General features: G+C 33.7%; 1 protein-coding gene across 1 annotated transcript; it reads right to left on the bottom strand.

The window, feature by feature from the left end:
* Nucleotides 1-1,789: 1,789 nt before the first annotated feature.
* On the bottom strand, nucleotides 1,790-10,342 carry LOC127708384 (uncharacterized). Its single transcript, XM_052213255.1, has 2 exons — nucleotides 10,305-10,342; nucleotides 1,790-4,241 (listed from the first exon to the last, which is right to left on the bottom strand). Exons 1-2 carry the CDS (start codon nucleotides 10,309-10,311, stop codon nucleotides 2,395-2,397), a joined length of 1,854 nt encoding a protein of 617 aa, XP_052069215.1. The 5' UTR covers nucleotides 10,312-10,342; the 3' UTR covers nucleotides 1,790-2,394.
* Nucleotides 10,343-15,774: the final 5,432 nt, after the last annotated feature.

The following is a 15,774-nucleotide window of genomic DNA, read 5'->3' as shown; positions in this document are numbered from 1 at the left end:
CGATCCGATCGCAATGCTTGACCACCGCTAGGTATTCTTTCACGATCAGTTTTCTCAATATACCGAATGACAGCCGTGCAGTAGAGGACCTGTTAAAGTTAACTTTTTAGGCAGTAATAAAAACAGTCCTATGACCAAGTTTGGTTTTTTATGTTAACTTGATAAATGTTCCAGAGCCGGTCGAAGCAGTCCAAATAAATGGTTATGAAGTTAAATTGCTGTACTGGTTAAGACTGCACCCATCTGTATGTAAGGATTTGTTAAAAATATATGAATTAAATAAAAGCAATTGTTTACCTTCCATTTAGTAAGCATGTTGAGGGTTAAGTGCGAGATATGTATCTCTTTAAAATCTGCATTCGTTTCCTTTTCAATGAAACTTTCCATTAACACCTACGTAATACTTTGTAATTTGTAAAAATAAAACAAGGTTCATTCAAAATGGAATGAGTATATAAAGGTACTTTTAAATATAAAACAATGTGTGCAGACACATAGGGTCAAATTAAGGTGTGAAATGAAATATTTTTAAATTAGATTTTGATACTACAATGTATATTGATTGATTTATAACATGTGTACTAATAATATGAAGGCACCTAACAACTAGCACTATTGCCTATTTCGTCACGGTCAGTTCTTATTGGTGGAGGTAGCCGAAGTGTCCGGAGAGAACCACCGACCTTCGGCCTGAAAGCTGACAATCCTAGTCAATTAGGATTGGAGTCGAATGCACCTGCCACCTGAACTTACAACCTCAGTGGTGACTGACTAGAGAAATAGTAGTACTGCTTAGACTACCGATGCCACTCTTTGAGTCGAATGCACCTGCCACCTGAACTTACAACCTCAGTGGTGACTGACTAGAGAAATAGTAGAACCTCTTAGACTACCGATGCCACTCTTTGAGTCGAATGCACCTGCCACCTGAACTTACAACCTCAGTGGTGACTGACTAGAGAAACAGTAGAACCTCTTAGACTACCGATGCCACTCTTTGAGTCGAATGCACCTGCCACCTGAACTTACAACCTCAGTGGTGACTGACTAGAGAAATAGTAGTACTGCTTAGACTACCGATGCCACTCTTTGAGTCGAATGCACCTGCCACCTGAACTTACAACCTCAGTGGTGACTGACTAGAGAAATAGTAGAACCTCTTAGACTACCGATGCCACTCTTTGAGTCGAATGCACCTGCCACCTGAACTTACAACCTCAGTGGTGACTGACTAGAGAAACAGTAGAACCTCTTAGACTACCGATGCCACTCTTTGAGTCGAATGCACCTGCCACCTGAACTTACAACCTCAGTGGTGACTGACTAGAGAAACAGTAGTACTGCTTAGACTACCGATGCCACTCTTTGAGTCGAATGCACCTGCCACCTGAACTTACAACCTCAGTGGTGACTGACTAGAGAAACAGTAGTACTGCTTAGACTACCGATGCCACTCTTTGAGTCGAATGGACCTGCCACCTGAACTTACAACCTCAGTGGTGATTGACTAGAGAAACAGTAGAACCTCTTAGACTACCGATGCCACTCTTTGAGTCGAATGGACCTGCCACCTGAACTTACAACCTCAGTGGTGACTGACTAGAGAAACAGTAGTACCTCTTAGACTACCGATGCCACTCTTTGATACTATAAAAACGTGTCGTTATTTTTTTTTTAAATATAGTCATTATAACTGGTTGCTCTATGTTGGCATTTGCGATACACAGATAATTATTTTTCCCCTACATAACTGATGTCGAATCCCCTTTAACAGTTTTATTTCAAACTTATTGAAATGTTGTCAACGAAAATTAACGTAATTAAACACTTTTAACTCAAAACTGGCTTGTCAAAACTTTGTTTCGTTATGTGGTATTTTGCTCTTTATTTTGCAGCGCTACGAACGTAACTATATCATATACAAAAATGCTTCATATTCAATATTTTACATCTTTGTCCTTATGCATATTTATTCATTAATCTTCATAAATTTAAAATTGTCGTTTGTTAGACAAAACAATTGCATTAACATCATAATGTCGCGTTTTAGCTGAATGCACTGATGGCACTATCAACACATTAAAAAAGTCTTCATACGGCAAGTTGAGAACGTTCTATCCGGTTAATATTCAATATATTGTAAGAATAATTGTCTTGTGGATTATTTGTCGTCTAATAATTGTACAGCAATGCCTTAAATACTGTTATATGTTTATTAACCAAGTTTCATCACTTTGACTTTGTCGTCTGTAGCCATAAAAAAACACTCACATCATTATTTCGGTAGTTCAACTGAATGCACAGATGTCACATCCAACTCATTAACAAAAGACTTACAATGGCAGAATTGTATGATTGATCCGGGTTGAATTCAGCAAATTGTCTTGCGGATTCCTATTTGCCTAATAAATGTAGGGCAATTCCCAAAATTTTGTAAGCTTCTGCTTTTACACTGTGTTTTGCATTTAAATAATCTTTATTTATAACCAGTTGTAAGCATCGGAGGGAATCTTGACATTGTCTGACATTATTGAGGTGATAATGGCAGAGAAAATTAAGGAAATAAGCATACGCTGTAGATGGAAGACAACATACACTATTTGACTCGTTCATTTGAATTTCATCTGGTGTTAACGCAGAATTTATCTCAAATGTAATATTATCCACTAACATTATTTTAAGCATACAGCCAAAAGATTTCTCCTTGAATAATTGCAATTTCAGCAACTGGTAATGAATATCCGACAAAGTCATGTCGAAGTATAGTTTTTCTACAGTACATTTCGATATGGAATACATGATAATATTCAAAGCTTTACTGTATTGGTTTGTCTTATAGAAAAGGGAAGCTACCATCAACCATCCAGATACAGCGTCATGATAGAGATTTTTCAGCAGAGTACTAAGACTGCATTTGTACTGTCTGTATCGATATTTATTATTACGTAATGTGCTGCACAGTGGTATAACCTGAGCACGCTTATGGCACCATTTTGACATGAAGAATTGATATACGTCTTTTATTGAAGACTGATGACACGAAACTGTCTGTATTATTCTTGTATTGAATACATTCGATTCCTTAACACCTAGTGTAAAATTTCCACAAAGAAATAATTTGGATTTCAGTGTTTTTTCAACTTCCTTTACATAAAGTGTGTGCGGTTCGATGGGCAAATTCCAAATCGATACATCAAAGTTGGATATTTGATCTGAAAATAAAATACATCGCCAACCATAGCTATTCAATGCATATAGTTTCTCTAAAAGTATTTCACGAGCCCGACCCTCTATTCTGTTTTCGAACATGTTGTTCTCTGGAATGAAGTAATGCAAACACACTGAGTGCTCAACACAATAAACAAGCCTACTGAAACATTGCATAAAACAAGGTATAATATTATCAGGTGTCCATACGGATTCTTGAAGTTCTTCAGATATCCAAAAAACTATTGTTTTTAGAAAATAAGAGCAGAGTAAATCATTACAATCGGAATGAGTACCTATTACATCTTTCAAAATAATTTTTAAGAGAGCATAACATAGTAATTGAGTATGTGTAAATGAATTTATTAGAAGTTTTTCACCAACTGAAAAAGATATTCGCCATTCTAGATCTTCCTTTAGTGAATCCTTAACTCCAATCGGCACAACAATTACTCCGTGTTTTAAAATATTTTGTTTCACCTCATTACTCGGCCATGAGTTACTTGATCGTGTTACCCATTGTACTGCAGACGATATCCACTTTTTACAATGAATACAAATGGCAAGGTCAATCGTATCATCTTCGTCCGATATACATGGTCCATGAATACAAACTCCTTCAAACAAGAAATGGTGTTTAAATATTTCACTTGACAAATAGTATTCACCATTATACTCTTTACAGCAATTTAAAGCATCAAGAAATGTGCAATGTTCTAGTTTCAACTGAGTAAAACCAGGTTTTACATCGTCTGTTACCATTGAAAACAATGTTCTATTTGGAGTAACACGAGGTTTCATATCTTCACAAACTTCGAAACCGTGATCTACATGCATTATATCTATATCACTGCCTCGCAGTTCTAGTCCTTCTCCAAAACTTCCACTTGTTATAATAGTTACTTTCTTGTTACTTTCAAAATCGTCCCTGACAGCGTTCATAATTCTGATTCGTTTAACATAATCTTCTGATCCAACTATATTTTGACACAGATAACGATACAGTGCTATTGATAGGTTTGGTGTAAAAGTATCTGTTAAAAGATAATTAAAATGAAAACTGTGAGCTAAAAATATCATAGTCTTAGAACTGTTATTTGAGTAACATTTTACAACACATAGTTTGAACCTGTAAAAAATAATGCTCTTGAATAATAGTGTTTACAATATATATTCTTATATTTTTATTGACATATATACATGTACCCCTGGTAACAAACTAGAACTGAAAGTGTAAAATAAAAAGCAATAGAGAAATTTAAGTAAAAATGAAACCCGACCTTGAGTCAAGCAACACCATTGAAAATACAACTGGTCTATGTTTATGTTTATGTTTATTTTTGGCCCCTTTTTGGCTCCTTTTCCTTAACCGTTAGTACCATAACCCCCAAAATCAATCCCAACCTTTCTTTTGTGGTATTGAACCTTATGGTAAAATTTCATAGAGATCCATTCACTTAAACTAAAGTTATAGTGCGAAAACTAATGTGTCTTCGGACGACGACGACGACGACGCCGGACGACGACGACGACAACAACGACGACGACGACGCCAACGTCATACCAATATACGACCGCAAAATTTTTGCGGTCATATAAAAACTTAATACACGGTTAGATTCAGCATATTAAAGAACCCCAAGAATTCAAGAATAAAACCCCATTGAAATTGGTCAAGAAATAAGCAATTTATATGAAGTATCTTCTTTTGCACAATACTGTGCAATTGAATATTTCTTGCTATTGCGCAATACTGTTCAATTGACTATTTCTTGCTATTGCGCAATATTGTGCTATTGGATATTTCTTGCTATTGCGCAATACTGTGCAATTGAAGATTTCTTGCTATTGTGCAATACTGTGCAATTGAAAATTTCTTGCTATTGCCTGGAAACTAGAAAAATGCTTGTTTTTTGCCCCTTCTTGGCCCCTAATTCCAAAAATACTGAGGCAATTACCCCCATCATCAATCCCAGCCTTCCCTTTTTGGTATAGTACCTTGCAGTACAATTTCAGAGACATCCATACACTTGAACACAAGTTATTGTCTGGAAACTAGAAAAATGCTTATTTTTGGCCCCTTTTTGGCCCCCAATACCTAAACGTTTCGGGCAATTACCCCCAAACTCAATTCAAGTTTTTCCTTTGTGATATGGAACCTTGAAGTACAATTTCAGAAATATCCAAACACTTACACACAAGTTATTGTCCTGAAACTAGAAAAATGCTTGTTTTTTGCCCCTTCTTGGCCCCTAATTCCAAAAATACTGAGGCAATTACCCCCATCATCAATCCCAGCCTTCCCTTTGTGGTATGGTACCTTGTAGTACAATTTCAGAGAGATCCATACACTTAAACACAAGTTATTGTCTGGAAACTAGAAAAATGCTTATTTTTGGCCCCTTTTTGGCCCCAAATACCTAAACGTTTCGGACAATTACCCCCAAACTCAATTCCAGCTTTCCCTTTGTGATATGGAACCTTGTAGTACAATTTCAGAAATATCCAAACACTTACTCACAAGTTATTGTCATGAAACCAGAAAAATGCTTGTTTTTTGACCCTTTTTTGGCCCCTTATTCCTAAGATTTTGAGGCAATTACCCCAAAAAGCAATTCCAGCCTTCCCTTTGGAATATGGAACCTTGTGGTACAATGTCAGAGAGATCCATACACTAACACACAAGTTATTGTCTGGAAGTTACAAAAATGCTTATTTTTGGCCACTTTTTGGTCCCTAATTCCTTAACTGTTGGTACCACAACCCCCAAAATCAATCCCAACCTTCCTTTTGTGGTATTAAACCTTACGGTAAAATTTCATAGAGATCCATTCACTTAAACTAAAGTTATAGTGCGAAAACTAATGTGTCTTCGGACGACGACGACGACGCCTGACGACGACGACGACAACGACGACGACGACGACAACGACGACGACGACGACTACGCCAACGTCATACCAATATACGACCGCAAAATTTTTGCGGTCGTATAAAAATTGCAATACTGTTTCCAAAAAAAGATACATTTGCTCTTTTTTGTACGTTTTTATGTTAAGATATTATCGAACATTTTGAATAAATTACCTCAAATGCACCGAATTAAATTTTGATCCTAATGGTACGTGTAAAACCATCTGTTAAATGCCATTTGCAACAACAAAAAAGAGAATATTCATTATTGAAAAGCCATTGCAAAATTAACTTATTTAGATAAGAATAATTTTGAAAACATTTTGTAACTTATTTTTACTTTAATGATTGAGTTTACATTCTAGTATTTTCAAATATTTTAATTGTCCTATAGATCATTTAAGATTTGTTACATAAAGAGTGTCTTTAAACACAGGAAAAATATATTCCTTAGAAAAAGTATAAAAGCAAAACGATCTATTTTTATATAGTTCTCTGTCCTCAGACATAAAGCAGGCTTAATAAAGGACCCTAGGCGTTCGACTTTTTTTTTGGCTGATCAACATTAAAAATATATTTATTTTTGTCATTTTGTTTACATGAATAATAATTTTGTCCGTTTAAAGTCTTTTGAAATAGGTCAACCCTAAGTTTTGATGTTTTTCAAATAAAATAAAAGGAGGTTCATCATTCATTGTTTTACAGGATTAACACACTCAGTTTTCTCTAGGAATTTTTAATTCCCTTCCCTTTTCTTATTACTCATTTTTGCATAGTTTTGTTCATAAGAATTAGAGTAATTTTCCAATTTCTTAATATTGCTTCAAATGTTTGTACGGATTTAATTTATCATTATACCTTAGTATGCATTTTCTGTGTATAAAAGAATGAACTACATGTATTAGAGCAATTCAATTCCACAGTCCCTTCACAAACTATTTGCCAGTCAATAGTTTCAAATATTATTAACTGACAGTCAATACTTTTAAAGACTCGTAGTATTAATCCGGTACATTGTTTTGCAACCATATTTCCCGAACTTCAAACTTCTTTTTAATTAGACAAAAAATACGTCATTGACTCTTCGGTTTGCGTAGACTCGTGGAAGGGTAAAATGCTAAAATATGTATCAACAGTAAGTGTTTGTTGTAGTCTTTTTCTCAGTCTGTTTCCATATTAATAAATTACTTAGCAGGAGCAATGTTTGAAAGAGCAAGAAAAATCTACATAAAAATTCACAATTTTAGAACTCTACAAGCATACGATTTCATACGATACCCTGCCCCATAGCACTATTCTATGTCTATGTTCAGTAAACTATGAAATTAGCATAAAAAATAGTTGTACTTTGTCATATAATTTTAAAAGTTCACCTCATGAAAAATATATGTACTAAGTTTCAAGTTGATGCGACCAAAACTTCATGCTAAATTATTTTAACCGAAAGCTTTAAAATTCTAAGTGTACTAATTTAAGCTACTGTGGAATCATTTATTTTCGTGGGTACCAATTTTCGTGGATATTTAATTTCGTGGTTTTGCCAAAATCTGCTTACAAGCATATAAAAAGTTGTAATTCGTTGAACCTTTAAATTCGTGGTTTACTTTTACCCACGAATTCCACGAAAATTGGTATCCAACGAATAATAATGAATCCATAGTATCACATTTCTATGTTCAGTAAACTTAACATATTGTATACAAAGTTTACATTACAACGAACAATTCTCCTAAATTTCAAGTTGATATGACCACACCTTCATAATAAACCACCTTTACCAAAACCTTAATATAACACGGGACGGACTAACGGACGGACACAGAAAATAGGATGGCATAAAAATGAATTTTACAACATTATCAAGCTCCCCATTATTTTATATAGCATGCTAAATATATACTTTGAGTTTTGCTTTGTTAAAAGTTTAAGTTAATACATCTGTACTCATTACTAAACTGTAATGTATCATTTATTGAATTTTAGTGTTGTCAGTCAGTAAGAGACATACTTATCACATTTCCGTCTATAAGTACTATCTCGTGATTGCAATCGTTTTTTGTTCATGATGTTTTCGTTATCGCTTAAATCAAACAACGGTCAAAGTTCAAGTTTAAGTAGTTTCTACAATTGTTGTTAAATTGTAAAAGTTCATTGTATGAAAATAAAATATAACATTTATGTCCGCATCAGTAACACATTATTTGATGCTGAAAAAAAAAATGACAATGATTTTATCCGGTTTTATGGACTTCCCCATTTTGGATTTACATTGGAGTTCGGTATTTTGTTATTACTTTTTTTCAGTGCTATACTATGTACATTACCGTAGGACCCGCTCCAGTAGCTACAATATTTCTCTCTATCATGAAATCCTTGTAGTTTGTTAAGTAAATTGTATGTATGTACGTGTATACAATGTATCTTGTCATACCGTTTTATTTGTTAAATTAGATTCAATAATAATTATTTGTTGTTGATGACAAAACGTTGATGGTTTCTGTTTAATCTTTTCACAGCTTGCTTGACTCAGCGTTATGTAGAGCTTCTCATATTGCATAGACACCAGGCTATTATGAAGGCTGCATGTTGCACTCTAGATGTCTTCTTGTTATCGGTGTTGTTTGGTTGCTGTCTCGTAGGTATATGCCCCACACAGTTTAAACGTAATTAATTGTTATTTTGTCAACAATTATCTTATACTGTATATTGTTCCCTTGGTAATATCGGTATTATTCTGTATATTTAAGGCAGTTTTAGATTTATGAGCATGTCGCAAATTAAACGATCTGCATAATAAAGAAACATACTCGAACTTTGTACAAGATTATGCCCTACATCAAACAGCAGCTACCTTAAGAATCCATGCCCGTTTTTACATCTTATATAAAAAAATGAGAACTTCTGCATCTTTATATAATAGTTCTTTGATCGTTAATACCAAACAGGAATCAGTCTTTTATTGAAGAAAGCAACTTGTGTGTAACATATATACTTTTTCCATCAATGTGGAAATAAATTTACTGGGATATGCGATTATTTTCAAGGAAAAAAAAGCTTAACAAAACTGGTTTGGATGTTTAATGGAAGGAGGGCTTTGGTATAAACTTAAAAGAATTTATCATCAGTTGAAAGCAGAACTGTGAATTTGTGGTTAAATTTGCAACTGTAGAGGGGCTGGAGTAGGAAAGGTATTCAGTTTGGAAATAATGGTGCAAACCTTTTAAATTTAGTTATAGAATTAAATGTTCAATGAAGTGTTCTATATTTGCATGAGTAAAACAGGAGTCAACCGAGGTTCAAATCACGTTAATCGAATTTAAGAAGATACAAATAAAAAAAAAAACAATCACAAACGGATGGAATCGCATTAACTTTAAAAGGTGCGAGATAGGGTGCGTCGACAGGGTGCATGAACTATGATGTGTCTGTCCCAAACCAGGAGTTTGTATTACTATCATGTATTAATATATTACTACAAATCAAGACAACCGTTAATCATATTATATGATTATGTATGCTTGTAAGGGAGGACATGTTTGCCACTAGATTTCTCAAATCTATGCTTGTAAGGGATGGTAATTTGTGACACTAGATTTATTCAAATCTCAACTCGAACAATTACCAACATTCAATCAATATGCTATTCAAGTATACCACGGTGCGTGGTTTTTAAAAAAAAGTGATAAAGATCGGCTGTTTGGTTTGATATGGTTCATTCAGAGTTCTAGATTTTTTGTTGTCATCCACTCTACCAATACGTGTTTTCAAAAACAAGAAATATTAGACGACTGTCTGCATATATGCAACAAATATAAAAACTATATAGTAAACATTAAAAAATACTATAATTTCATTTCTTTTTAAATTTCATTTTATGTAGAGGATTGTCAACGGTGAATATCTAAATCTATAATCTTTTCGCTATCGTTTTCAATGTAAATTAACTCGTCATAGATACAAGAATTACAATTGTGTACGCCCGACGCGCGTTTCGTCTACAAAACACTTACCAGTGACGCTTCAATCAAAAAGGTTAAAAAGGCCAAATGAATTATGTATCAGCTATGTTGATGTGATTATTTTTTATTTTAATTTCCATTTTAGAATAGAAAACTAACGATTCTAAGAAGACATCATATCTAAATATTTGCAATAACATATTTTAAATTATTGTTATTTTTTACCTGCCATCTTGCTAGTCTGTTGAGGGTTAGTTGTGAAATTTGTATTTCCTGGAAAATATTTTCGTTTATATGTAAACTAAACGTACATATAACACCTACGCAATAGTTTTCTATATTTTGGCAAATTTCCACATACTTGAAATGTGATAAACATACAAACTATAAGATCACATATAAACAATGTCTGTGTTCACACAGGGGTGAATGCCTGTCATAAGGGTTATAAGTAATTGTTGCATGCATAAGGACATTATTATTGCTAATGCTATATTTTATATTGCATGACTAGCTACATAAAATGCCAAAACTGTCCATTTTCGATAAGTATATACATTAGACAAGTAATAGCTTTTCTAAAAGCTAGCCGTCTCATAGCTGATGAAATTTGAAATTGTTTTTCCATGCAGAATAGCATTGTATAGTGAATATCAAAAAATAAACGGCAAATACTAATTTTCAGATTTCCTATTTTTGTTTTGTGGGGAATCACAGGCATTTGTCTCTGATTTTTTCAATATATGTCCCTTAATATAACATTTTTTCAGAGACAAATGTCTGTGGGGGAATGTATAAACACCGAAAAAAGGGGGGATACTTACTCAATCATCTGCGTTTGTATCTGTTTATCAATAAGTTAGCCTAAGCATTGACCTTTATAAAGTTAATGTACTGGTCCCTGGTCACTATAGTCCTGATAAAGCAACTACTTAACGTTTTAAGGCTATAGGAAAAGGAGTAAGTTGGACAAGGCAATATATCGAGCTTAAAATTCAAATTTTGATTGATGGATGTTATAACAATGAAACATTTTGAAAACAATAACTAGATTAGATATCATTCTTTGACGACACAGTTAACGTCAATTTCAATTTCCAAGCAAACAAAGAAAGCAGGCCGCGAATTCCATTCGTTTTCAGAACTGGAAACAGCGCTAGCGCACACGTCGAAAAAAAACATTATGCTTCTAATACATGTTACAATAAATAAAATATCTGACTAACAAAGTTAGTTTGTCGAATACAGCGCTTTATACCATTCAAGCCTAAATTTCGTTGAAATCCATAAGATTTGGAAAGTTTCATCAAAATCCGTTTTTGATGCCTTTTCGGGTATACTTTCCAATTAACGTAATTTTCGAATCGTTCGACAACATTCGTTCTATTTCACTTTGTCGCATGATTGATTTGATCGATGCTGAGAGAAAAATAAGGCCTTTATCGTACCCTTCAAAGCTAAACATGCTGAATTAACATATTCTTTTGTGGGAGAGAGTTTATATGATGACATGTAGATGTCTTTCTGTTTTATTATCTTAATTAGTGTTTGTATGTGTAGACAAGATTTTAAATTCCTCTAGAAAACATCCATTTTCAAATAATCCAATGCCAACAGTATATCTATTTTCTTTTTCTTTTCCGTATAGCATGTTTAGTATAAATAAATCAATATTTTAAAAACATTTATAAGACGTTTGTTTCTTGTTTTCAGTTATATAATTAAATTCTTTTTTGCCACATTTTTTTTTTAACATTTATTAACAATTATTCTATATCTAGCTAGAATTGGGAGGGTTAAAAGCTAAACAAATATTGTAATGATAAGATATATTCATTGTCGAAGAATGTATAGCTTGTAAGAGGCACGCGCTGTTTGAACTTTAGAAGTAAGGAGTTTTGTGTGTCGATTAATTGGCTTGCCTGTCTGAATTATTTATGTATATTTCACATCTCCTTTAAATCATACTTAGAAATTAAAATATGTTAACATGCGCAAACAATTGCCCTTATCGTCTGAGAGTCGTTTTTTTTATCCCCTCGTCTTATGTTCTTCACATTCAGCTATCTTGTCACGGTAAGATAGCTAGGCATCGTCCAGCGCAAACCTTCCTCTAAATTATTCCCGTATTAATCAATATTAATCGAAATTAATTGATTTGGTTATATTCGTTTTTCATTTAAATTGTTACCTTCGAATTATCTTACTAAGTATCAATATGTATAACCGATGAAAAAAAGCATGCGCGGTGTTTCCCTAGGTTTTCATATACGTTTCAACTATAATGACTAAACATTCATAACAACGAGTGACTGGATAAAATGTGGAATGATCACGTGTCCGTTTTATACCTTACAAAATTGCAGGAGTTTCGACTATTTATAGAATAATGTTCCTGATTACCGATATGCATGATTGATCACGGTGCAACTTTGATAACTAAAATGAAGAGTTCAAACCCGACACTCGTCGGGATTGAAGGACATTTACTAGGTTTCAAATTGCCCCAACCAATCCACAGATTTTCACTGTGAAAGAGTCAGTAATATCTTCCAATCAGGTAGTAAGAAAGCATTCAGTCCATTGTTCAACTTATAAGACCGTCTCCGAGGAGACCGTTATTAACGATAACAATTCATGATATGTAGATATAAGAAGATGTGGTATGAGTGCCAATGAGACAACTCTCCATCACACGTATTTGATTAATTGAAAATTCATAACTGTGCATAAGTAACAAAAGGATATTTATTCCGGATTTGTAAAACCTACCAGATTTTCCATTTATTTTCGTTAGAGGGCATAGATTTTAAAACGATTACATGTTCAAAAAACAACATTTTCAAACTTATGATATTTCATGAAGCCTGGCTGGCCGTAAATAACGTTGACCACTTACTCCTGATGCTGTATAAAATATTATTTTGCATGTACATACAGTTTTGCAGTACAGTGGGAAATTTAGTGACAAAATTTTACATCCCCTGTAAACACTGAAAACCTAGATCTTCTCAATGTTTTTCCCGTTTTAGCAAGGACGCTATCAATTATGGATTCACGGGAAAACGTTCTGGTAAATAGTAAAAATAGAAATAAGTTGAAATAAAAACAAAACTTCCATTTAATGTTATCATTTCCTTCCTTAAGTAGCAAACGACGAGTACAACAGGCTATAGAAGAAGCTTGATGTAAAATTGGTTTAAATGTTGCTATGCGAATAAATTCCTGGAGTACCAACTTCAATTTATTTTTGTATTGGCTGAATACCCCTCTGGAACATGCTAATTATCCGTATACATATACAGCTAGATCAGAGAAAGTCAGGGAAAAAATTCCAAAGGAATCAATTGATATGCAGCAAAGATTGGCACTTTTGAAATTAAGTTACTAAGCAAATTCAAACGGACCTTATCTCGATGTAAACATGGAATGTGAATACATGTAGATCGAGAAGACCGCAAATACATGGACAAAAATCGAAACGACCTTTTCTTAAAATTGTATGAAAAAAATAGTAGAAAGATACCTACTTTATAAGAATAGTTATCTTTAATTTCTTAACCTGCACAGACAGACTTTTACATTTATATATTCACGAAAAGACAATATTTCTCTATTGAATGTGCATGTGACAAAAACAGACCGGTGTGTTCGATAACTTAGGTGTGAAACAATAAGTATGCTTTGGGAAATTGTAACATGCTAAGGACTTTGTGGAACACTCCGAAAATTGGTGACCCGAAAGATCTTTAGATTTTGTATGTACCTGATTTTTTCCAAATTTTTTTTATCAATTTGCAGCAAAGATTAGCATTTTGTAAATTTCAGTTTCACAAGCTTCTAATGCAAGTATCTCGATAAATACTGAACATAAAATATCGTGTATGTGCATGTATATTTCTAATAACACAGTTTAACAAATAATTTCTTTAAAATGTACAATTATTATTTAGAAATAACTTTTGATCAGTATCTTCACCGGCATTGTTTTATTATTGACTCTCTTGACTCTATCAAAAGAAGAGTGAATTTTCTTTTTCTTTTTTTTTTTGTTCACTAGATTTCCCACTGAGTAAATGTATTTATTTTTGGCATATTTTTTCAAACATTTTCGTGAAGCGATATTCATTCATTTATCATTTGCAACCGTAAGAATTTGCAATGGAAGATAACACTTTTATTTAGAATGTCCTTGTACTGGCCTGTTAATTGAGTACTTGTTATACCTCAGAATAGATTGTTTATCATAAAAGTGAAGGAATTGAAGTTAAAAATAGCTAATTTTATTTGTCAGCACCAATATGAGGTGCCAATATTTTCCCTGTTTCTTGATTATTTGTACCGGTATTAAAATTTTTGTTCTTTTGGTACCTCAGGATGGATAACAAAAGAAAAAAAGCCAATATTTTTTTTCTTTTTAATTATATTCATGAACTTGCCTGATAATTGAGTACGTTATAACCTCAAGCTTGATTGTTTGGCATGAAAGGAAAGGAATTAAAGTTTAAAATTGGAAAATTTGTTATTGACACCAATATAGCATGCACAAGTATTCCCCATTTCAAACTAAAGCATGTAAAAGACAAATTGAAAGAATTGATCCTACTTTGTTTCATAAAAAGAGAATGACCAACATAGATACAAGCATCTTGTCGCAAGGAGGGAAAGATCGTACTTTGTAAAAAATCATTCTGATTCAAACACAAAATTCTCTATAATTGACGTCATTATGAAGCTCGATTTCTTGATTGACAACATACTTGTTACTTTTGCAGGTCGTTTTTTTTCAACAAACAATCTGCATTCCCATAGGAACCAACTGTGCTCCTCTTTTTGCCGGCTTGTTCCTTTATTCATATTAGGCTGACTTCGTACAGGACTTATCAGGAAGAATGAAAGAAGCTAGCATTATCTACTAACTTCACGTTCCGCTATATAGATGATTTCCTCTCACTAAATGATTCAAAGTTTGGTGACTATGTTGAACGCATCTATCCAATCGCACTCGAAATAAAGGATACAACAATTAAGTCTGCTTATATCTTGACTTACATTGAGAACAAAACTTTACGACAAAAGAGATGATTCCATCTTCCCAACTATGAACTTTCCATTTCTATGTAGCAACATACCAGCAGCACCTGTATATGGAGTATATATCTCGTAATAAATACGATAATCCAGAGCTTGCATTTCATGATTTCCTTGATGAAGGGTTGCTGCTTACAAAAAAGTTATTAAACCAAGACTTCCAAGTGGTGAAGTCGAAATCATCCCTTCGCAAATTTTACGGACGCCATCACTAGTTGGTTGACCGTTATGGAATATCTGATTCACTGATGACGACGGATATGTTCCAATGGTCGTAACCACAATCTCATCCTCTTTTCTCCGACTGTGACTTACCGATTAAGACTTATGACTAGATTTGTACTTCCATGTGCAACACGACGTGTACCACCTGTGGAGCAGGATCTGCTAACCCTTCCGAAGCGCCTGGGATCACCCCCTGTTTTTGGTGGTGTTCGTGGTGCATAGTCTTAATTTTCTTTGTTGTGTTTTGTGTACTGTTTGTCTTAAGTCGTTTTCATTTTTGCCATGACATTGTCATAAATATTGCGGAAAACAGATATCCTTCATCAGTATGATGTAAAATGAATGTTATCAATTTATTCCGATATTACTAAAAAGAACA

The sequence above is a fragment of the Mytilus californianus genome, unplaced genomic scaffold (assembly GCF_021869535.1).
Source record: "Mytilus californianus isolate M0D057914Y unplaced genomic scaffold, xbMytCali1.0.p SCAF_7, whole genome shotgun sequence".
Taxonomy (NCBI): Eukaryota; Metazoa; Mollusca; class Bivalvia; order Mytilida; family Mytilidae; genus Mytilus; species Mytilus californianus.
The sequence above is the reverse complement of the archived record's forward strand: the minus strand, read 5'-3'. Positions and strand labels throughout refer to the sequence as shown.